Source organism: Xenopus laevis, chromosome 3S (assembly GCF_017654675.1).
Source record: "Xenopus laevis strain J_2021 chromosome 3S, Xenopus_laevis_v10.1, whole genome shotgun sequence".
Classification (NCBI taxonomy): Eukaryota; Metazoa; Chordata; class Amphibia; order Anura; family Pipidae; genus Xenopus; species Xenopus laevis.
In genome coordinates, this window is record NC_054376.1 from 56,710,323 (window position 1) to 56,736,685 (window position 26,363).

Consider the following 26,363-nt stretch of genomic DNA (forward strand, 5'->3'; position numbering starts at 1 on the left):
AAAGTCAGTATTCCTTTAACCACTAAATTACTTCAATCTGAACACACAATTTTTTTTGTTTAATAGATTTGTTAACACACACTGGGCTCATTTATAAAAGAGTTGCATCTTGAAGGAGAAGGAAAGCTACAGAGGCATTTTATTGCTAATAGATTAGCTGCAATAGTGCAAGCTAGAATGCTATATTTATTCTGTAGAATGTTTTACCATACCTAAGTAAAAAGCTCTAGAAGCTCTCTGTTTGTTTAGTATAGCAGTTGCAGTATTAGCTTTTTGTGACATCACTTCCTGCCTGACTCTCTCCCTGCTCACTTATATCTCTGGGCTCAGATAACAGCAGAGAAGGGAGGGAGGGGAAGAGAAGCAAACTGAGCATGCTCACGCCTGGGCAAGGAGGTTTAAGCTGAAAACAGGAAGTCTGATACAGAAAAGTGTTTCTTTTGACAGAGGACTGTGAGCAGCACTACTTTGAGGGTTTACTGGTATATTTAGGTGGACCTTTCTGATAAGGCTTATTTAGTTTTAACATTTCCTTCTCCTTTAAATGTCACATTGTTGACCATGCTATTTTTTTTTAGCTAAATGCAATAATTGTAAACAGGGAGGCACAATTATCAAGGGTCGAATTTCGAATTCATGTTTTTTAAAACTCCTATAGACTTCCATAAATTTGAAATTCAACTAATCGAAATGTATTAATAAAATCTAATTTTCTCTGTTTGGACGAACTGAATCCACCCAAAAACTTGAACCCTCCCAAAACTCGAATCGAATTAGAAAAACTTGAATCGAATTAGAAAAACTTGAATCGAATTAAAAAGCTTGAATTTCAGGAAGGCTGCAAACATCACCAAATTCATCCCTGGACCTCTTCCGTTGACTTATTCGGCAGATTTAAGATGGCGAATAGTTGAATTTGAGTTCTTAAAGGGCCAGAGTATGATAAATTCGAATTTGAATTAAAACTCAAATCGAGTTTGGATCATTGACAATTCAAATGAGAGTTTTGACCAAAGTAATTTGAAAATGTGAATTTGAAAATTCAAATATTCACTTCTGCCCCTGAGTGTCTGGGTGTCATGAACAAAGCAAGATGACAAAATGATGTCTAGCACTGCTCTGTACCTTGTAAATAAGATCCTATATCAGAGACAGACAAGATTTTGCACTCCTGCTACAACTTGCATCTGCCACCTTGAGATTTGGTTACAGATGAGATAATGGGAGTTGTAGTTCTATACAGTTTGATAATTAGTTATTGACTATCCCTGTGCCATAAGTTTCATGAAGAAGATGTGTATTATATTTAACTGTTTTATTACATTGCCCAACTTTCAGCTGAACATTGGAAATCGTATTTATTGACATCAGCAAGATCACAGTTAAAGGAAAACTATACCCCAAAATGAATACTTAAGCAACAGATAGTTTATATCAAATCGAATGACATATTAAAGAATCTTACCAAACTGGAATATATATTTACATAAATATTGCCCTTTTACATCTCTTGCCTTGAACCACCATTTCGTGACTCTATCTGTGCTGCCTCAGAGATCACCCGACCAGAAATACTACAACTCTAACTGTAACAGGAAGAAGTGAGGAAGCAAAAGGCAGAACTCTGTCTGTTAATTGGCTCATGTGACCTTACATGTGGTTTGTATGTGTGCACAGTGAATCTTACGATCTCTGGGGGCGGCCCTTATTTTTTAAAATGGCAATTTTCTATTTATGATTACCCAATGGCACATACTACTAAAAAAGTATATTATTATGATAATGGTTCATTTACATGAAGCAGGGTTTTACACATGAGCTGTTTTACTCAGTATCTTTTAATAGAGACCTACATTGTTTGGGGGGTATAGTTTTCCTTTAACAGTCTTCAATTTCAATAATCCCAGTAAAATGGAATCTAATAATAGTTTCTTCTCTCTTGAAAAAAAATCTAATTTCTGTGTGTAACTTGAAATGCCTCAAGATTTGCTACTTAACTGGACTTGGTTGAACCCTGCTTATAACTATAATTGTAACTGTGCATATACTGTATTCTGGTGAAATGTTTGTATGTATGTGTTAGGACTTGCATTTTCAACCTCTTACTCTGTAAATTGCTTTGGGAAATGATGGCATTTCATAAGTAATAATTGTTTTTGTTGTTAACAAAAGGGCAACAAGATCTAGATCTGAAAATCATTATGTGAAAAGGCTCTTCTGCACTGACTGAATAGCTGATAAGAACTGACATATCTGAGTGTCCAAAAGAAAAGTTATTCTTTAAGCATTCAAGGACATCAAGAATCAGTTCACAGCAGCAATTAATTGGTTTGTGTATGAAAAGATTGCTTTTACAAGTTCAAATACTCTTCTTTAAACAAACCTTTGGCATACAGTAGAACAAAATCAAGACCACAAAGTATAGTCAGAAGAAGTTTTGCTTTTCTAATAACTCGGATTGTATTGTTTTTTAACCAGTGTATAAAATACTTTTAAACCATCAAATAAAACCTCTTCAATACTAGTGATGAAATTGCACCTCCACTCCAGAAAAGCCCTGCAAGAATGATTTACTATTAAACTGCGTGTTTAATCCTCTATAAATTGTAAGATGTCAGGTACATATTTGATGTTTTGCAGAAAGCTATGTAATTCTCTTGTCTCTCTAACTGTCTCAAGCATCACAGTAGGATGGAGAGACAGAGCTCTGACAAACGCACTGTTTGGTTTCCAGCTGGCTGCCTAGGAGTGGAGAATGTCAGTACCAGCATGCTCCCTTGACATTAGAGAAAGTTTCCAATATACAGTGCTAAAAGGAGAAATAAAAGTAACAGTAAATAATATTGGAAGAGTTTTATTTGCATTCAACAATCATGGCTGCTTAATTAATGCAAATGAAGGGGTGTCTGCCCAGGGCCCACTTATTTTGGGGCCCACTGCTGACTCGTAAATTTTTTTTTTTTTACTGTTTTTTTTCTTACAATTTGTTTTTGGGCCTATTTGTACCTGGTGCGTCATGTGTCAGGGCTGGCTCCCCAGGCCGATCCACTTCAATTTCACGAAGGAAAGGAAGCCAAGCCCCGCCTGGGGGGTATTTATACATGGAATTGCACTGTGCCATCCTACTATGAATTATGGTTTTGTTTTATACATGGAATTGCCATCCTGCGTTTGGTTCTGGGGTGTATTATACATAGAATTGCCTCTGTGCCATACTGCTATGAATTCTGGGAGCATTTATACATGGAATTGCTCCTGTGCCATCTTACTATGAATTCTGTGAGTATGTATACATGTAATTGTCCCTGTGCCATTCTACTATAAATTCTGTAGGTATTTATACATAGAACTGCTACTGTGTTCATCCTTCATGGTTTCTACAGTGATTATACTGGCACAGCTAGGGTTAATATGCTAATTTTCCATTTTTATGAAGTATACTGTCAGATCTGCGTTTAATATTCTGATTATTCATTTAATAGTGGCATGACTGAATTATGTTTTGTTAAAACATTGGATGTTTTATTTGGGAGTATGGCCAAAAGTGGGCATGGTTTCACAAAAAAAATGTTGGCACGCTGCGCGAGCCCGGGTTTTGAGGCCCACCAGTCAGCTCTTTGCCCAGGGCCCACCAAGGCCTTAAAACTGCCCTGTCAAAAATAATTTGTGTTTGGATACGATACTTTAATACAAACCTATATATTAAAAGCTAATTAGCAATGGGTTCTGCCATTCAGTATCTAACCGGGCTCAATATAAGATAACAGGTAGTCAGTTTTGAACACAATGGGGCAGATTTCCCAGAGGGTGAAGTGGCCGCCGCTAGCGAAAATGTTCCAGAAATCCCATCCACAGGGACATTACCAATTTACTAACAGATTTAGAGGACAATCCGCTACCGAAAAAGACCATCGCTAGCATAGTTTAGCACCCTATAGCCAGGTGAATTTTCAATCAGACGAACAATCTTAAGTGCAAATTTTACAGAACGTAACTTCTTTCAGCAGAGTTTCCTTCACCATCTTAGACCAGGCAAACTGATAAGATGAAGCTACAACCTCCTCAATCTTATGTAAGTGGCATCATATCCTGTTTGCCGGATTTTAATTTTTTAAATCGCCATTGCCTTCAAAAGATTTTCGTGTTAACAATTTTTAGTAACCAATTTGAGAGGCATGCCACTTTTGTTTTAGGGTGGGCTCATGGGCATTAGAGTATCTTTATTTTGCTTCCTTGGATATGTGTAATAATAAGTGGCCACTTCAAGCATTTTAACCAACATCTCTACCCGCCCTATTCGAATTGAACTAAGCGTAAGTGTACTAACGAAATTTCGCTAGGCAGAATTGAACGCTAGCGAAACATCTCTAAGAAATGCTCGAGCTGACGAATTAACACTTTGCTTTGCCAGCGTTAGGCTGCTGAGACGCAACTTTGCATTTTAGTGAAATAGCGTAGTAATGAATTTATGGCTGGCATAAGTGGTGCGAAGTGTGGCGGATCGTTCGCTGGTGAATATTCACCCTTTAGTGAATTTGCCCCATTGGGTTTAAGAAGAGTTTAAGTTAAAGGGTTAAAGGCCTCTAGGAAACCTAGAGGTAAAGTAATTTACGTTGTTCCTAACCTTAGGCGTTATAAGGGGAAGGAGCATGGTTCTTTCTCTTTAGATTCCATCTGGTACAAAGGGTAGATGTACTGGGGAGTGTAGAGGGTAAAGCCCCAGTAAGATGATAAGTATCCTAAGGGAAGTGAAACCCCTTGAGAATCAATGAAATGGACCCCACGCATGAGGTATATACAGTGGATAGCAAATCCTGTGGCAGCACCCTCTTAGGGTTGGTAAGACAGGCAGAGTAGTAGGAAGAGTAATTTGTGCTCCACTGAGGAGATCTAATGTGGGCTATTTCCTAAGTAGTCCTAGCAAAGTGTAGAGATTCTGTTTGTAATCTCTTGAGGCAGCCCAATACACTGGTAGAACTCTTGTTACTGAAATATTCTATGTACTGAAAAGTACAGTATTTGCTGCTACTTTTTTTTATAAAAAAATATTTGGTTCATGAAACACTGGCACCCTTGACTGTTCAAGCACTATCTGTGTTCAGAGTTATGGCTAAGCCTGCTCTGACCCTTCCTCCACTTATTACTGGGGCTTGTAAATGTTATAAAAGTTTTGCCTGAGAGCAGCTGCATTTAGGCCACACAGCCAAGAAAAGGCTACATACCATTCACTGCTCTTTATTCACCCACAGAATAAATACTTCTCATATAATAAAAAATAAATATTTTATTTGCAGGTACTGGACAATGTAGACATAAAAGCTGATTTTCAAAGGCATGATCAAGACAGAAGAGAGTAGAGGTGGCCTGGTTCTGTCATCTGTCAAGTAACATCACTGGGTCAAGTGCTCTAACCTCTGGTACAGCTAAGATACATAAGGAGCAACATCTTTCTGAATACCTGCCAGGTGCTAATTGCATTCATTGCAGGGATAAACATAAAAGTAAATAGACATAAGGCCGTTCAGGTTTCAGTACTCTTTGCCTTGTGCCTCAATCTCTGACAAAGGGCTAGGTGGCTTATAATGTGCTGATCTAAAAGCTGCAATTTCACTTAGCGCTCTTGCACTTAAATAAACCAAGCAACCCTCTGAAATGTTAATAAAATATTTCCACTGAATGTTGTTACCAGTCCTTTACATTGTAACTAATACATTATAACTAATAACCTGACAATGATTATATTGTAAACAAAATAAAAACAAAAGGCAAAAAAACATTTTTTTTAGCATTTCTGCTTTGCAAAGTAAATTTCCAAATTGTGCACTATTTTCAGTACATTTTGAAAAAAAGTACAGTAGTAACCTGATGTGCAGGTCAGGAAAAATTCACCCCTGACCCACAAAATGTTGCGATTGCAGAACCTGCACCCAACTGGTACATGAGCCTTTCGCTTTGTACTCTATGTCTGTGTGCACATCTGGTTCTAAGACAGGGAATCTTCGGAAGCAGAAGAGAAGTGTACTTCACCCATCTGACCCCCAAACACAACCATAACCCCAAATGGTCACCAAATTTCAACCTGAACCACCCCCAACTGGTTGGTAGACCAGGAGTGCTCATACCTTACTAATGCAAGGTCTACTTTTAGTCATGATTTCCCATTATGATCTACATCCATAAAAGCATTGTTAGCATTCTGTTCCATGGAAACTATAACTTAAATATTGATTTATGATGATGAGAAAATGTCTATCAATTACTGTATTTCTTATGTAACCTTAACATAATAAATATCTGAATGAAAAGAATAAAACAGGAGGGTGATTTAGACAAGCTGTTTGTTGACTGTGTCTTGGGTCTACTAGTAGATCCTGATCTACCTTTTGGGCAAGCCTGTGGTAGACCAATGGGTCACCATGGGTTTTATGTCTACCCACGCATCACTAAGGTCCAGGTATGTTAACAGGCTCCTGATGAAATTAACCCTGTGTGATAAAATGTAAGTTCCACTGGAGCGGAGGCTGATGTGAATGGTGAACATACTCTGTAAAAATCTGTGTAAATGTGTTGGTGCTATATAAAGCATGATTAAAAACTGAGTTACAGGAGTAACAGGTGCGTGTTTCATTTATATAGTTCGAAGGGTTCAATTCATTTCACAGAGTTAGGTCACCTGGCAATAAACAAATATAGCAGCAGGATTTTCTTTTTATGTGACGTTCACAATGTATGGTGACTCACCTTAATTTGTGACTCACTCACTTTGAACTATAACTCCCCTTCTGTCTAATTGAATCCCTCTGTTTACCCCTTATGTACTTCTTCAATAGTACTGTTTCCATCTAGTACTCAAACACTAATGTTAATAAGTGATTCAGAATCCTTTCCTGCTGTTATGATTTCCAGCCCAAAATAAAACAGTAACATCTCCAGCTCCTATAAGAAAACACCTACACTTTATGAGCCTCTGTGATATAGAGCAATTGAGGTAAACAATGTTAAAACCACTGATTTATGCCAATTGCTTCAGCTAATGTGTTAGCCCGCTCAGCTTGGAAAAATAAATGTATTTTTTATATTATATTTTACCATGATCAGTAATAACAGAAAGAGATGAAGCTCTGTATAAATATTGCATTCTGTGGGTAGCAAAAAATGTCATATATTGTAATAATAATCTTCTCTGGCATCACTGCATCATGTGACTTCACTTTTCCCTTTCAGAACTCATCAAAAGTGAAACACACATTTACTGCCAATCACATTGATGTTTAATGTTAATACTGGCCCTAACCTTGGCCGCTGTTTTACTAGCTAGGTCATCTAAAACAACGTGAAATTTCTTTCTACAATAGAAAATAGTAATTGAAACAAGGTTTGTATCTGTTAAATTGGGTCCCGAAAAGAAAAAGTTTATGAATTAATGAATTCAATTATTAACAACCACTTTAGCAGTTACAGGGGTCATCGTTTATTTATATACTATTTGAAACCATTATCTAATTTACAAAGTTATTTAAAAATATTTTTTCTAGAGCAGAAAAGCAGCAGATTCTTAAAAAATATCCCTCTGTCAAGGCTTAATTTAAGATAAGACACACCTACCCAGATTTGGTCAGGCAATTTCGCCAATATTGACCACACTGCCCGACTTACCCATTTGTAAATGTTTAAAATAATTCTAGGCCCAAATACATACACATTTGCTATATTAATGCTTTTGAACTATTCCCTATATGTTTGACCATAATAAGGGAACAGTGAGTGTGCCAATGTGTTCAATGTGATGAGAGTTTCCAAGCACAAAAAGACTTTTAATAACTGTTTGATTCTTACTAAATGTAACCTACAGCATCACCTCACAGTAGAAGGCAAATTCCTTACAAAGATCACTACTACAATACTGCTGTACCTTCTCCATGGCGTTCTATTTTTCTAATAAACGCAAAGACGATGCAGCGTGTTTTTCTTTTTCTTCTTTACATCCAGCAATATTGATTTTTAACATAGTAACAGAGTTTCAGCTTGAAAAGAATAGATAAGAAGAAAATCAGATCCAGATGTAAGAGCAAGTAGATTATTACTAAGAGGATTGAACTGGCATGTTTTATTAAATAAAAACAATTTATGTATAAACTAAATAATTCATTGAAGGAGACAAAATGCAGAAATGCTCCGTGTGGTTCAAACGTGACTTTATTACAAAGAAACATATAGGTTAAATGGTAAGCTTCTTCTATAACAGTGTTTTCTTTTCTTTTGTTACAATACAAACATTTGCACATCCACAAAATGTGACATGAGTCACATAAATATAAAATATAGGGCTGATAAAAATCTTGCCACTTAGCAAGTGTATGGTAATAGTCGGATATTAGACTGTAAAACACAGCCTATGACAATTGAAGGCACTAAACAGATATAGATTATTTAATATGAGCTTTGTTTCAGTAAATTCATGCTTTTTATTTCATGGATCAGTTTGTGTTGGAGACCTGAATGTGCCACCCATGTGTAATTCTATGATGGGTCGTACATTTCTACAATTGACATGTTTCAGAAAGCAAAACAAACATTAGATTTCCAAGTACTTATTGCACACATTTTTGCTTTCTGAATAGCTGCATTCAAATATTAATCAACAGCAGTAAGACCAGAATGTCCTGCGTCATCAGCTTCTGTTGAAGGAAAATTTGAATTTAAAAGTCAAGCTGTACATTTTTTAAAAATTAAGGATAGAACACTTTGCATAGACACACCTTTTGTGGCCTGCTGCCAGGTGGAACATGGGTTTCAGTGTACTCCTTAAAGGGATTCTGTCATGATTTTTATCATGTAGTTTTTATTTCTAAATTACACTGTTTACACTGCAAATACTGTAATCTACAATATAACATTTCAGTCCTCAACCAGCAAGTGTATTTTTTTTAGTTATAATATTGGTGTATAGGTGCCATCTCAGGGCATTATGCCTGGCCATGTGCTTTCAGAAAGAGCCAACACTTTAGGATGGAACTGCTTTCTTGCAGGCTGTTGTTTCTCATACTCAATGTAACTGAATGTGTTGCAGTGGGGCCTGGTTTTTACTACTGAGTGCTGTTCTTAGATCTACCAGGGAGCTGTTATCTTGTGTTACGGAGCTGCTATCTGGTTACATTCCCATTGTACAGTTGTTAGACTGCTGGGGAGGGGGAGGGGATATCACTCCAACTTGCAGTACAGCAGTAAAGAAAGACTGAAGTTTATCAGAGCACAAGTCACATGACTGGGAGCAGCTGGGAAACTGACAATATGTCTAGCTCCATGTCAGATTTCAAAATTAAATATAAAACAATCTGTTTGCTCTTTTGAGAAACAGATTTCAGTGCAGAATTCTGCTGGAACAGTACTATTAACTGATGCATTTTGGAAAAAAAAAATTCCCATCACAGAATCCCTTTAAACTCATGGAAATTGTGGAAGTTCATATATAGTATAGCTAATTACACACAAACATTTAAACACAAATAACACAAATACATTTCAATACATTACACCTGCATAACCTGCACTAAGCTGTGTTACAAAAAAAACTTTTAACTAACTATAAATCCATAGCAGGTAGGTTCTTAGTCCTCTTCTTTCTAGTAGTACACTTTCCAAGTGGCGCTCAATAAGTGGCAACCTAAAACATACAGGGTCCATATCTCAACATGAGAAAATATGGTCAAAATGGGACTACTTTGTATCTCAGAATATGCTACCCAAGCCTGAGATGACAACCTCCCCCTGTTACCTCTTTAATAATTCCATTTCCTACCCCTTTTTTTATCTGATATTAATAATGCAAATATTACCTGTATAAGATTTTATAATCCCATTACAGGACTACTTTATAAAACAGCAACCATGACTTTATATACTTGTTTTTTGAGAAATATTTGGAAATTTAAATGGCAAAACCAAATAAAACTTTGTTACAAAAAAAAATAATGTGCAGCCTTTAGGTGAAGTAATATACAGTGCAAACAAAAGGAATTAGGTGATGTTTATATCAATACAGCTGTATCACAGAAAGTATGATTTTCTACCGCATTTGCCATGTTTTTTTAACCCTTATTTCCAATGATGCTGTGCTTGCTACAGAAACACAATAGCAGATGATGTATTCAGATTAGCTCAATTGCCCCCACACTTCATTGTGAATCAGACGCAATTGCTCTGAATATTTTCTAGGCCCAGCTGGTTTAATGTGTATCCTATTGTTTCAGCTGTGGAAATTGTCTCAAGGTGCTGTAGGAATGCTGGAGTAGTACAGACTGGTTTAGATGTAGCGATAGTTCCAGGGTTCCCCAGCATCAGGGCAGCCATCAGGGGGGTAAGGGGGGGAGAGTTATAGGAGGCCCGAGGGTAAGGGGGGCCCCGGCCACGCCTCACTTTCTTGATTAGCCAGGCCCCCCTGCTTTCTGAGAGCTGCCGAATTTGGGAAAGCAGGGTGAGAGCACAAGGGGAGGTAACTTCTGTCCATTACTTCCCCTTATTGGTCACTGAGTTTAAGTCCCGTTTGAGCTGCTCAGGGATTGGATAGTTAAGGTTTGATCTTCTCCTCCAGCTCATCCAATCACCATGCAGCTTTACCAGGACTTGAAATTCCAATAAGAGAAGAAAATGCTGTCACTGGAAGAAGATGCAACCACCTATGCTCCCCTCCTCCCTTCTGTAGTTGGCAGTTCACTGACAGCAGGTGGGCCACACTTATGAAGTAAGTGTAACATGGCAGGTCCCCCCTAAAGGTAACCCTTTGTGGTCCCTGTTGTGTGGTGGGTCCCTGGGCACCAAATTTTTTTTAAACTTCTGGGGGGGCAAGTTTTTTTACGTGGACGTTTAAGGGGGGCCCTGGCCACCAATTTTCTTATAACGTGGGGGGGGGCACCAATATTTTTTAATGGGGGCCCTTTTTTTTTTACTAACATGTGGGAACCATAGCCACCAATGTTTTTTAGTGTGTGGTGGGGGTGGACCTGTGGGGTGGGGAGGGTGGACCCATAGGTGGGGCTCGTATGGGGCCCTGCGGTTTATGATGGAGGCCCTGCCCAGCATCAATAGGTGCGTGCAACTGTGCTAGATTAGGATTGGGATGCAGGGAAGACTGAGTGTTGTCGAACACAACTATATGGAAGTGCACAGAGCGCCTATTGATTCAAGTACCTTTGATGGATAGGAATTATCTGTACAACTGATGGTAGGGATGGTTGTTGATTCGTAGTACTTTTACTTGAGAGCACTTGTCCTGCCACATGAGATATTAGTGCAAGGGAGACATCACATTTAATTCCAAACTTCAGTGAGCATGAAAATACAATGGCATGCAAATACCATGGCATGCAAATACCATAGAGATGTATGTTTATAGGACAATAAACTGCTGGCTAAGGGGTTAAAGGGGATCTAAAGCAAAAAAGAAGATTCATAAAAACTTGCTCACGTTGCACTTCATCATTTTTATTATTTAATTTAGTTTCCCAATGTCTTTCATGTTTAAAGGTTTAAAAGCAGCTAACAGCTTGCTTTTTTCTCTGAGCTCTGCATCAGCAGCCTGAGGGATAAATGCATATGCAATAAGCATCTCCCGTCCTTGGGAGTTTAAAGCTGTGCTAACAGCTGGAGGGACAGAGATGCTTTGGGGCACCAACCCATCAGCTTTAACATACGGCTTCTGAGCTGTAAGCTCCCTTTACCAGTAACAGCTAATATATTTAAAAACTCTTGAAAAAAGAAAATTAAATTGCAATAGTGTTCAGAAGAGCATTCCAAGCAGGTTTACTTTAATTTTCTCATTGACTACAAATCCCCTTTAAATGCAATCCTTCTCATTACAAACACAGCACTGTCTGAGCAAAAGCATTTTCATTATGTCTCAATAAATTTGAAAGCCTCAGCTATGAAGTTATTTGCCCCATCACCACATCTGAAATTTCAGTCCAAAAAAAAAATTGAAACTACAGTTCTTCACTTTTAACTAGATGAAGTTCTAATAGATATGCTGATGAGGATGCTCCTGTAGGCACTAGTGTAAATGAAGACCCTAATTGGCGTCATGAATTTCAAGTTTTCTTTTTATGAATATTATAGTGTTACAGAAAACGGCTGAATCTGCAGAAGTCCCAAATGGCCAAAATGATCATGATGAGTCTGATCCACAAGTTTGCAAATTGGATATAAAAGCTTTCTGCAGCTAGCCTAATTGTCTGGATGATTTCTTTATACAAGCTAAAGCCAAAGCAAAGAGCATATATTTATAGGAACTCTGCACACAGTAGCTGATATTTCGACAAGATGCCAAAAAAGCAAAGGTATTGGTTGCTGCCCCTGGGCAAACGTTATGCCTATTATTACATATGGAGGTTAGTCTTCTGACAGTTGACTTAGGGGACTTTAAAAGCTTTTAAGCTGATGATCACATAAAGTACATGTACAATCACTAACAGATTAGATCAACCAGCACTTGAGCACTAGCAGTCAGTCTTTGTTTTATCAGACAGTCTTGTTGCTACTGCACTGTTGCAAACTTTACTGCAGTTAATATGACCCCTCTAAAAGTTATGCTGTAGTTTTGCACTAAATGGTGTAACCCCTTTCATTGCAATCCAGTTTAGCAACCTTTCTTATATCTGCTGCATTTTCTGCATCCCTTTGAACTAGTATGGGATCAGTTCTTTAGTAAAATCACATTGTACCTTTGTTGCTGTAAATGTGTTGTAAGATTGACAATGTTCTGTGAGGCTGCAGTCTCCATGTTGTATTATCCACACATGAGTTCATCTCAAATTCTGACAGAAAACGCGAGAGAGTAATTAGTACAACACCAAAACAAGTTTTAGCAGAGCAAAAATATTCAACACCAGTGAGAGCTGTTATATTCATTTTATGCAAAGGGTTTCTGGGATAATGAATTTTCAGCTCTGCAGTTGAATACCCACAAGTCACAGTGTGTTAAATAACTGTAATCACCAATATAGAAAATTATATTTGAAGCGTTTGAAAGGGGTTATAATTAGATCAGAACACCTATTTAACACAAATTAGGCAATTATTCTTTCTGCATTATTACATCATCACAAGGATTAGCACAAAATGCTCATTAGGATAAGCCTGATGTGAAGAGAAGAAGCTTAAAAAATGAAACATTTGTAACTAACTCGACTTAGCGTGCAGTAAGACAAAACATGAAACTTTTTTTGTATTTATATGCAACTTTTACACTTAAAAACACTTTTTTCAAAGCGAAAAAAACAGTAACAAATGGAAAATATGCGGACATTTGATGTGTGGCAGTGATTTCAGAGTGGTGGTATGCCACTACTCCTGTCAATCAATTCCTTTTTTAATCATTCAAAATAGATAAGGTTATGAAACGTTTTTCCATTTAAAACTATGGATAAAGTACTGCAATGGTATTTTTTATTTCTTAACATGTTTCATTGTTTTACTGAGACTTAAACTACTTTGATATACACTAGAAAGGAAGAAGTAACAGTTGAAAAGATTAATGCATGGTTATAGTGCCATGCTGTATTGCTTCCTTCTTCCAAACAATTGCACTGGATGCCAAAGCACCAAAACACTACTTCCTGTTTGCAGCTCTCATGGTTTCCACTGATTGGTTACCAGGCAGTAACCAATCAGTGACTTGAGGGGGCCACATAGGCCATAACTGTTGCTTTTGAATCTGACCTGCATGCTAAGGATCAATTGCAAACTCACTGAACAGTTATGTCCGATGTGGCTCCCCGAAAAGTCACTGACTAACTCAGAGTTAGAGAGCTGAAAAGCAGGAAGTTCTGTTCTGTTATTTTAGATATCCGGCCACTCCAGCCTTTATACATTACATTTTGGCTAAATGACTATATTAGAAACATTTTTTTGGCACATACTATCTAATTACCTAGTTTTTTACACTGAACTGTTCCTTTAAAGTGATGGAAAATAAAAGGAAGGGTTCATTGGGGTTCAGTCACATGGGTTCTAATGAACAGTGAAAACAGAATTCAGCAGTATTTGAGTGTGACTGGTTAAAGAAAACCTTGGCTTTCTCTATTGTTACTCTAAGAATATGTTATAATATTGTCAAGATGTAGCAAAACACTTCACTAATATATACTGTGTGCAGTATAGAGCCTTAGGCTTGGTGGAAATGTCAGATGTTACACTCCAGGAGCTCCCTAGTCAACATGGTTCCTGCCAACCATCAGGGTCACCATACAGAGAGGAGGTGCAGCGGTTAACAGACTGGTGCAGAGCCAACAACCTGTCTCTCAATGTAGACAAAACAAAGGAGATGGTTGTTGACTTTAGGAAGACTAGGAGTGACCACCTGCCACTGTACATCGACGGCTCTAATGTGGAGATCGTCAAAAGCACCAAATTCCATGGAGTTCACCTGGCTGAGAACCTTACCTGGTCCCACAACACCAGCTACTTAGCCAAGAAAGCCCAACAGTGCCTCTACTTCCTGCGCAAGCTGAGGAAATCCCATCTCCCACCATCCATACTCAAAACTTTCTACAGAGGGACTATCAAGAGTATCCTGAGCAGCTGTATCACTGTCTGGGCTGGGAACTGCACTGTCATGGAGCGCAAGACCCTACAGAGGATAGTGAAGACAGCAGAGAAGATCATAGGTGTCTCTTCCTTCCATCATGGACATTTACACCACTCACTGCATCCGTAAAGCCACCAGCATTGTGGCTGATCCAACACACCCCTCACACTCACTGTTCACACTCCTGACATCTGGAAAAAGGTACCGAAGCATTAGGGCCCTCACTACCAGACTGTGTAACAGTTTCTTCCCCCAAACCATAAGGCTTCTGAATACTCAGGGACAGATCTCTCTCACGCACACACACTCCATCTGACCTTACTATATACCACAACGTTACACAGCCACTGTACGCCATTGTATAAATAAATAGCCATTGGATACAATTGTTCTCTATGAGCACATCTGCATTTTATCATGTTCTTTATCATGTTCTTACTACTATCATATCACAATACACCCATCATGTCTGACGTTTAGCATTATTACATATTTAGCATTATTACATCTGGAGTTGCATATTTTTGCACTTGCACTTTTTGTCTATTGTCCGGTACATCTATGTTGTGTGTAGCACCATGGTCCTAGAGGAACATTGTTTCGTTTCACTGTGTACTGTACTAACGTATATGGATGAAATGCTCTTTATCAACATATAATAGAGCAAAGCAATCACTAGGACAACAAACTCTAGTTCTGAATGAGCTCAAAATAGAAAACCGGTAGCCCCATACGGATTATACAATGATCTCCACCATAATGTCTGTCTTTTGGTAAGAGTATCAGTTTTAGCAGGTTTATATAACATATTCATATAACAAAGCCAAGGAATAATCTCATTGAATAGCTCTTGAAAAAACAGCTAAAACATGTTTCAGCTGCACGTAACACTTGAGAATTTTCAAGATCTTTTGAATATAACATATTTTAATATCTATTGTTCAATTAGATGTGTGATTCTAGGGAGGGGTACACAAAACTGGTGTAAATTTTGTCTCAAACAGTAAACCACAAAAACCAATCAGTGACTAGCTGGGATCAGTGACCAAAACAAAAGCAATGAATGCCACTACTTTATAACCCCCCCAGCTATTGAGATAATTGAGATGTGGTTTAGCTCAGTTAAATAAAAAAATAAAACAATCCCATTAGCACAATTTTTCATTTAGTGTGTGATTTTAGAGTATTTTCTGCCAGATGCTGTAGGTTCAGCTCCATTGACTATACCTTCCAAAGGATTTGGATCCAAGCCCTGCTTACGAGACTTGCTTTAATGCAGTATTATAAAATAATGAGATTGGTGAAGGTGATTAGAATTGTCTTTTGAGATACAGTGGGCATTACATATTAGGGAAGATTATCTTCCCTGTTGATAAATGTGTACTGTAACTGGCATGGCTTGCTTAGCAAATGACTGTACTATTAAAGGATAGATTAGTTGTACCAATAGGAACAAGCCATTTAACAATAGCTAAAGTGCCACTGTCATGCCAGTATCTTAAACCAAGATTGTTTTCAAAACTTTAATTATGTTGTAGATCATTAACAAAGGGAAAGGGACTCACTTATTCTGCTGTGCCTTATATGTTTAGGGATGCAGCAAATCCAAGATTCTGTTTAGGATTTGGCCTTTTTTTAGCAGGATTTGGCCAAATCCAAGCACCTGACCAAACCGAATCCTTAAAGGGATCCTGTCATCAGAAAACATGTTTTTTTCAAAACGCATCAGTGAATAGTGCTACTCCAGCAGACTTCTGCACTGAAATCCATTTCTCAAAAGAACAGACAGATTTTTTTATATTCAATTTTGAAATCTGACATGGGGCTAGACATTTTGTCAATTTCCCAGCTGCCCCTGGTCATGTGACTTGTGCCTGCACTTTAAGAGAGAAATGCTTTCTGGCAGGCTGCTGTTTTTCCTTCTCAATGTAACTGAATGTGTCTCAGTGGGACATGGGTTTTTACTATTGAGTGTTGTTCTTAGATCTACCAGGCAGCTGTTATCTTGCTGCTATCTGGTTACCTTCCCATTGTTCTTTTGTTTGGCTGCTGGGGGGGAAAGGGAGGGGGTGATATCACTCCAACTTGTAGTACAGCAGTAAAGAGTGATTGAAGTTTATCAGAGCACAAGTCACATGACTTGGGGCAGCTAGGAAATTGACAAAATGTCTAGCCCCATGTCAGATTTCAAAATTGAATATAAAAAAATCTGTTTGCTCTTTTGAGAAATGGATTTCAGTGCAGAATTCTGCTGGAGCAGCACTATTAAAGGATTGATTTTGAAAAATTCTTTTTTTTCCCATGACAGTATCCCTTTAAAGTCATGTGACTTAAGTCAAAGGAACAAGGAAGTTAATTAGATTGTAGCCAACATGGACCCTGTTTTATTGAACAGCAACCTCATTATCTATGTTAACATGCTCCTTGTTTCAGTGTTTTGTTGTGTAGATGGCAAGAGACACAGATTTGGACTTGAACATTACAATTGCAGTGTGGCAAGCAGCATTTACTACTTGCTGTCTTGCCCATTAAGCACATGCATAACAGTTGAGCTATCCATGGTGTTGGCAAAAACATGAATAGCACTCCCATTCCCTCAGGGGGAAATTCATTAAAGAGCGAAGTGACTAACGTTAACGAAAATTCGCCAGCGTGACGTCATTTCGGGACTTCGCCAATTTACTAACAGACGCAGGCGTAAATTCGCTAGCGAAGGAGATGGACTGTCGCGCTACTTCACACTCTAACGTTAGGTGAATTTTCGTTCTGGCGAATGGACGTAACTATGCAAATTCACTAACCTGCGGAAATTCGCCAGCGACGGCTTCGCTCACATCGCCACACAAAAAATCTCCAGGACAACGCTAATTAACTAAAATGTGAGGTTGCGTTCAGGGCGTTATGCTAGCGTTAATCCGGCAAGCAAAGCGAAGTTGCGCTAGCGTTGGGTAATTTGCATACGGCGGGAAGTTAAATTTCAATGGACGTATATGTTGCAGCAAACACATTACATTACACAAGCCCAGGGAACCTTAATAAAAGAAAATAGAGTTGTTATAATGCCCTACACATGATCCCAGTGTATAGTTTATGTGCCATATATAAGGAAATGTAGGGGGGAAGATCTTTTGCAGCCTATCACCCTGAAAAGTTGCCAGCGTTTTTGGGAGGAACTCATATCTACTTTATTGCACTTTGCCTGGTCTGAGGTGGCGAAGGCAAGTCTAGCGCAAGACGTAACGTACATTAAAATCCACATCTTAGGGGGAAATTCACTAAAGGGCGAAGTGACTAACGTTACCGAAAATTCGCCAGCATGACGAATTTCCACAGATTAGTGACTTTGCCCCTCAGTGTTTTATATGAGACTCACTACATAATATAGTTGCAGTGACAAAAACAACACACCAAGCTGTTTGGCTGTTATCAACATAAAAAGAAGAGAAATAAATTGTAATTTATTTATATATGTACTCAGCTGGAAAATACATAAAGGTATGGGATCTGTTATCTAGAAACCCATTATCCAGAAAGTTTCAAATTACAGGAAGGCCATCTCCAATAATCCATCTAAATCAAATAATTCCAATTTCCTTTTCCCTGTAATTAAAAAACAGTACATTGTACTTGATCTTAACTAAGATATAATCCTTAACCTTGTTGGAGGCAAAACAATTCTATTGGGTTTAATTAAAGTTTACATTTTTTTTTAGTAGACTGTCTTAAGGTATGGCAAGGTAAATTATGGAAAGATACCTTATCCAGAAAACCCCAGGTCCTAAGCATTCCAGATAGAAGGTTCCATACCTGTATAACAAGTGTTTAACTATGATCCTGCTTTATATTTTAGAATACATTTTATACTAAAAATAAATTACTGGCACAAAGATAACAGAGAAGCGTAATGAATATTTAATTACAAAATGTTTTTGTACCCAAAACAATGATCTGAAAATCTGTCTTAAAAAGTGATTTTAATTTAGTAGTTTACATTTTATCGCAATCCCTATAAAGAGAAGTTGCATTATATACATATCTGAAGTAAATCTTATTTAGATTGAGACTGATATGTGAAAATGCATAATTTGAATAGTTAAACCCTAATCTTTAAGGTATAAGAAGAAACCACTTTTAAAAAAAAAAAAAAAATCAATGTTTTGTAAATGATATGCTTGTGGTGTAAAAGCCATGGCATACTGGGAGGCCTAACAGATTATCTAACATACATTAACTAAAAGCTTTCCTAGATGGAATGTTTACCCAAATAATAGAAAGCTTTTCATTATTATAAAAACATTTCAATAACTTTACAATCATTTGTTAATGTAATACTACATTTACAATATGTGTCTCTTTATATTCCCTCCATTACCCATTGTATGGGAAACAAGCTCTCCTCAACCCAATTTCCTGCATAATCTGTAATAAACAGACCTGAGAAGACAAGAATTACTAAAGCATGCAAAGCATTATGGGAGCTGGAGTCTTGATTGGTGGAGAGCTGCTTTCTGCTATTTTATTTGTAGTCAGGCAAGCAGAGAATATAACAGCAAAGGCCAGACAGATGCTGCTTTCAATAGCAATCATATTCACATTATTCATATTTATCAATGAGTTTTATTTAAATAAATGTATATTTGAAAATTGGTTAGAATTAATCTTTCATTATGCAAAAAAAGTTTTTCCGTTATTTAATTGGACATCACCTTTAAATGCTGGTTGCCATTAAACAAGATGATTAGCATTACAACAAGTAACTAAGAATAGTTTACATTGGCTAGGGTGAATTTTAAAGGCTTGAATCTGGACAGATAGGAAATGAAATATAAATTCTTGGTTCATTTTCCAGACGTTCCTGTATTTTATGACTGGGCCATTCATATTAGGCTTCTTCAAGCTCTACGAGAACTCCATCGCAATCTTTTGGATGCAAGAAGACGACTGGCTTTCCGTGTGCGCCTATTCTTGGTTCTTCGCTTAGGATTTTGATTTTTTTCTCTTTTAAACTGGTCATTGCTGCTTTAATGTCATCAACCTAAGTGAATTAAAAAGGAAAACATACCTGAATGAGACCTGCAGGAGGGGTACATATACGTAAGTTTCAAATGTTACTGGTTAGAAGAAAGGAAAGAGAAGGGTTTGTCTGTGTGTATGCAGTTAGTACTGCATTTTTTCCAGAAAATCTTCATTATTCTCTTACACAGTTACATAGTTAAGTTGGGTTGAAAAAAAACCTAAGACCAGTCTCAGCAGTAGGACAGCTGTCTGTATACACACAAGCAAGCAGGTCTCTTTTTTTCTCTTGCTTTTTTTTATTATTTCCCAAGGATTTTAGTGGAGCTTTGTTTGGAAAATGTACAAATTATGGGCCAGGTTACAAAAACAAATAAATATAATGTAACTCTAAATAGAATTAAGTAAAATAATCTGTAAAAAAAAAAAGTAAATTTAAATACAGGCATTTATTAATTTATTGTCTCCTAATGAATGTGCTGTGTGAAGAGTTCCAAATAGGTAATATACTTAAATGCAACCATGCAACAACTGGAATAAGTAAATACATTCAGGTAAAGAGTTACCTTCAGAGAAAACCAAACTCAAAAATAAATCAGCAAATCCAGGCTGCTAAACGTTGGTAAATCCTGGTGTTTTCTCGTGAACTGATAATTGGCCATGCCTGCAATGTGAAAGCTTCACTTACCAAAAGAAAAGCTTGGAAGTCAAAGAGATGGGGCAAGGAATTACGAAGACCTAATATCTCTGAATTATATACAGTATGTGGCTTTTGCTGAAAGTAACCTCTGGTAATTTATTTTTTCATCCTATGCTCAGTTTGCAGTGACCAGGTTCAGGACAGGTTTGTAAATTGCCCTTATACTGAGGTAATTTGAATGTCTAAAATGAATGTCCATTATGTAGTTCTCTGCAGCATAATCTCACAGATCAGGTTATGATGACTTTTCCTTTAATACTTACCCAGAGTAGTTCTGGAGATATAGTTTGTATAATTCATGATCCATGATCCAAAAGAGCATACCTCCAAAAAAGTTTCTGAACTAGCTGTGACAAAAAGTTGTTATGTTACATATTCACAAATCTGTGTTTTTTTAACATGGCTGGCCTATTAATCCAATTAATTGCAGGAAAATGAAATCACAAATAATTACAACCTGGTCTATTTCTGAAGCTTTTTCCATCTGTAATAGTAACATACCTTGTTCTCATCAATGCAAAGTTTACAGCTTACAATAATTACTTTTTAGAAATTGTAATTTCCTCCATTGTTACGGTAGCCATACGCGATAAGACCTTTCCAAACGAGCGAATCTTTCCCAGATACGTCCACCAACGGCTGGGCAATATCGGGTTAATCCGAACAATCGGATTACTACAAAGAGACTGGTCGCAGACAGGATGAGGACCGCATCAACTAGCCAATGCGGTCCTTGATCGCCAGAAAAATCGAACCTCCCCAATCTATATCTTGGCCAGATATCGATCAGGGAGACCCCTCGGAAGCCCCCATACACTGGCAGATAAGATGCAGAAATTGGTCTAAAGTACCAAAATCAGCAGCTTTAATCTGCCCGTGTATGGACACCTTTATCCTTGCTAATGCCTTTAGTTCATGGCATTAATTCTGGTTAGACATAAAGACAACCCCTCTACCCTTTTAGACCTCCTGAAAGAAATACAGATATCTAAAATCACAGCCTAGCCACGTTTCATTCCACAAGGTTTTAATGACACTAATTACATAGATTTATGAATCATCAAATGAGGGACAATTAAGACAATGCCCTTATTCTACCCAACCACTTCCACAGTCTGCCCAAGCTCCACTCACTCCCTCAATCTACCCAAACTGTAGAGACTGATTGAGAACCATCTTGCCGAGTCTTTTGGTTTCCTTTCCTCTGGATAAGCTTGTAGAGTGTTTATAAGGCTGAACTTGATGGTAAAGTTAAAGATAGTAGTATGCCTATGTTACACTGGGAGACTAACTTGTAGTTAGTTAAAACACAGTTGCATGGTTTCCTATATGGGCGCAAGAACTTACATTCCCCACACAACAACTATGCTTCTTTCTACCTAGTTGCAGGTAGGAGTTACTGATCTTCCCTTATGACACACATCTTTGGCATATTTGGACAAAATGGCATTACCTGTAAGCCACTTCCTATTGACTTCAGTGGAAAACACTGCAAGTGACCTTGCACAGGTGATTATGAAAATGGAAATATGGATGATTTAAATTGGGGATGGTAATCTCTAGAACCATCGTACTACTGAGTACAACAGAAGCAATTTGTGGCAGTAAGTGGATGTTTTGGATGCTGCTACAAATAGGAATGATCAAAGCTCCCCATATGACAGAAGTCTATGAGACAGGGAAGAAATGTAGTTATTTACCAGCACTTGGATTTCAGCATAGATAATGGGGTATATTTATCCAAGAGTGAAGTCTGAGATCACCACGGAGTGAAATTCCACAGCTCTCCATTCATTTCTTTGGCATTTTAAAAGGCGTGTTTATCAAAGGGTGAATTTTCACTTTTAACCATTGATAAATACTCTTTTTAAAATGCCATAGAAATGAATGGAGAGTGACAGAATTTCACTCTAGCGGACCCCAAATATAATATACCCCAAATGGGAATAAAGTAACAATGGCACCTATGATTTATAGAATTTTTTGCAATGAGCCTTATTCAGGAGGGTCAATGTAATTAATTAATTGCACCATTAATGAACTGATAAAAGTCTGCAGCTTGACATAATTAATAGCACTGGTACCCATCTGGTAAAAGAACAGGAAAGACACTTAACTATAGTAGAAGCGAATCTAGCACAAGTGGTGTTTACATTTAGCTTTTATGCTGATCCTATCAGTTACACCTCTCAGCAAAATCAATTATAACTCTTCTTTCCTGCAAGGTCTATGATGATCAAAGAGATATTGCAAGATAAAAAATGCAAGCTTAGTTCTACTACAACACATAAAGAGGAATATTACCACTGAAATTCATTGTTTAATAGAGGATTGGGTATCATCAATCTACAGCAAGAGCCTTTGCAGCTGTTGGGAATCAGCCAAAACCTCCATTTCTATAATTCCTCTGATAAAAAGCTGCATTTCCCACAGGCTTCTAACAATGCACTTCCAATCAAAAGAAAGTAAGATGAACTTACATCCAAGGTGCCTTAGAAGCTGAGATTGTACATAATTTAAGAGGATATAATGCCAACAATGTTTTGATAAACACTGCAAGTATTATTCTGAGAAAGTTTAGTACATATTTACTATGTTTCAGTGGTGCTGTGTTTAGACTATTTTTAGTGTAATTGCTGTCCCTTAAAATGCAAACATGATCCTATAATTGTTATCTGTACATTAGACTAAAGGGCAAATGTGATATTAGCCACAGGACAACCGATGCACTGACCCTGGAGGCTTTAGGAAGCCCAATGGGCCTGAGGATTGGAGATATAATTACATTTTTTAAAAAGACTGCTGGCAAATAACCATCTTGCCTCATCATCAAGTCCTTGACGTTTTGCTTCATCACTGGTGGTGGTCTCCTTGTCATTCCTCTGGTATAACAGTGATAAAAGGGGATGTTGTCCTATGGTGAATATTTCACAGGCTTTAGCCCTTAAGGCATTCTCAGGTTCAGGACTGTCCTACTTAAGAAAGGGGTGCTACACCCTTTGCTCCATTACCTTTATACAGAGTTAAGAAGCTTTAAGACAGGTAAGACCTTACGGGGCATGTAAAGAAAATAAATCCCATTTTTACTTTCTTTAATGAAAAAGAAATCTCTCTCAATATACTTTTATTAAATAATGTGTACAATTTTTATAAGAAACCTGACTGCAGTGAAATTCTCCTTTACTTTACTGCTGTGGATAGGAATTGTCAGACGTTCCCTAACTGCTCTGCAGGGAAACAATCATACTTATGAACAGCAGGGGGAGCCCCCCGTGCCCACAGTGGCAGTGAACTCCCTGGACTGGACCTGCGCAGAAGGGTAAGTAACAAGTTAGGGGCATTTGCCCAGCGGGACAGGTAGGCCAGGGGGGAGGAGGGAGGGGGGGCAACAAACAGGAGGGGGGGTGGGGGGTTTGCCGACTAGGTTTCCTTCCCCTTTAAGTACTATTGTGCATACCCTGTCTCTTTCTTTTTCAATTACATATCAGTTGTACTTTGTCAAACACAATTAATGCTATTCAAATGAGTGTTGAAGAGACAGTGCATGCAAAGCAGTACCTGAAGTCACACTACACTGTGAAATGAAATTTAAAATGGCCCAGCAAGTAAGAAACTTTGGTTTGTATGGTGTTTGACCATTTTAATTCCTATGCACAATCCATCACTGAATTTGCAGTCTGGGTTATAGAATTTCAATTCAAAATTTTCAAATCATCACCATAACAAGTGAATTATCAAAGCAGTATTTCTATATCCTGAGAAGCATAAAATTAAACATGTGCTGCCATCTCCTGGAAAAAAGTGGAAGCTGTTTGTGAATCATTGTAGCAATTATTTTCAATTGTACGTGCTGGAGGTTTTAGACCGTCTCTGTTTCATTTGTCCTGTGCCTGTACAGGTGTGGGACCTGTTATCCAGAATGCTCGGGACCTGGGTTTTTCCGGTTAATGGATCTTTCCGTAATTTGGATCTACATGCCTTAAGTCTACTAGAAGTTAATTTATACATTAAATAAACCCAATAGGCTGGTTTTGCTTCCAATAAGGATTAATTATATCTTAGTTGGGATCAAGTACAAGCTACTGTTTTATTATTACAGAGAAAAAGGGAATCATTTTTAAAAATTTGGATTATTTGGATAAAATGGAGTCTATGGGAGACAACCATTCCGTAATTCTGAGCTTTCTGGATATCGGGTTTCCAGATAAGGGATCCTATACCTATACAATATAGTAAAAATTCAAAGCAATAGCATATAATTTTATATAACAACTTTGATATCACTCTAACTAGCTGACACTGCATTTGATTTTCTCACAATTTAAATGTGATAATATTTAACCCCCTTTACTATTAAAAAAAAATCAACTTCATTTCAGCACTTGGACCATTTTGACTACAATAATATTGTATTCAGTCAGACTGATTTGTCCTATATTTGTCCAATCAAAATGACCATGTGAGAAAGTGATGTAAATAATGACAAATTCAGTATACATTACCTCAATGCATATATGATGCAATCCACCTGCCTTGTTTTTCTGTAAAAACCCAGAAATTGGACTGTTCTGTCCCAAGGGGTGTAGAAGTTCCAGTTTTGTGTTCCCAAGCTCCACAAAAACAGTGTATACACCATGCTCAGGTAGAGGAACAGTCTCACTCACATGAGCCCCTAAAACCTTCTCATATAAAGAGCGGGCTTTCTCTAAATCAGGCACAGCAATGGCAACATGATTGAGACGTCCCAGATTCCATACGGGGTCGGGGACTTTCTGACCTACAGATTGCGAAATTGCAAAGTTTCTCCGGGCTTGGGTAAGTCCACAGACTCTGCTTAATAGGCCTGTGGAGGAGGAAAGAATAAGAAATACAATTAAGAAGAAATTCAGATCATCTGCTGGCAAATTATGCAAACTACAACCAAAGTGATAAAAAGAGAACTAAGCGTTATTAACCCCCTTGCCCCCACACCAACCGCAGAAGTACCAGCCCTGAAAAGTTCCTGGGAATCACATCAACCTGCAGTCCCAACGTTTTCTTTGATCTCTGGACAGCCAGAAAAATATACAAAGCTTCGAAAACGTAATTAGCTTTTGGCAGAGAGCCCAGAATACATGGCAAGTGCACTTAGATACATTTGTAACAATTTAAGATAGGCAAAGAAACAATTGTAACTATTTAAGATAAGCAGGTCTTTGGGGGAAACTGTGACTTGCAGCTTAAAGGGCAATTCACCTTCACTAAGAAAACTAATAACACAGAAAAACCACAGAAATGTGTTTAAACTTTCGTAAACTGCCAAATTTGGGGGTGTAGCCGCAAAAATGGGCGTGGGCAAAAAGTTGTCACGTTTAGGCTTGCCATACATTCTGATTTTTTCCCTATTAATTATATTGGGGTCAAACATAATTTTTACAGGTCAGGCCAGTAAACATCGGCCAGGTGGCAACCCTAAATCTTTTTGTGCCTCTTTTTATTTCTAAAATTTTGGGAGGTATGGCCATGACCAGATCCACAGCCACTGCCCATGCTCTATCTTAGATACAGACTAAAGAACTGCCCGAAAATCACGATGCAGGTAGACCGATAACAAAATTGTCTCCCCTCTGTCAAAAATGTAGCTTAAAGGGGAATCTAAATATAACATAACGCGGAGCTTTTATTTGTCTTGTTCTCGGCACAGTTTTCCCAGCAAATAAAGGGTGCTCTAACGGCGCAGTAGGACCATTCCTTGACTGCTCTCATTACAGTCGGTCACTGTACCTGCAGCAGTCCTAACTCTGTGCGCCGCCATCTTTCCACTGTCATTGAAACAAACCTTTACACATAAACAAACGCTGCGTGCGTTCCAGTGAGCGCGGCTTCCGTGACGTCATGGATATTATCGAAACAAGCATAGCTTTATTAGCAGACACAACACTGGCAAGAGAGCTGACAGCAAGCGGCTTAATCGCAGTTAAAAGTTACCACAGGGCTGAATGTAAAGCGAGCGATGAACCCTATAGAGTGATGTCTGTCAAAATGAATCCTGTGGACTTGTGGCCACTTGTATTACGTACAATCATTAGT

At 37.9% G+C, this 26,363-nt stretch overlaps 1 protein-coding gene across 1 annotated transcript; it reads right to left on the reverse strand.

Moving 5' to 3' along the window:
• Positions 1-19,071: 19,071 nt before the first annotated feature.
• On the reverse strand, positions 19,072-26,122 carry mcee.S (methylmalonyl-CoA epimerase S homeolog). The gene is given in 3 exon segments (NM_001096150.1): positions 19,072-19,616; positions 24,797-25,137; positions 26,058-26,122. Coding segments are annotated over 3 exon segments (525 nt in total). The 5' UTR covers positions 26,089-26,122; the 3' UTR covers positions 19,072-19,463.
• Between the last annotated feature and the right edge of the window lie 241 nt (positions 26,123-26,363).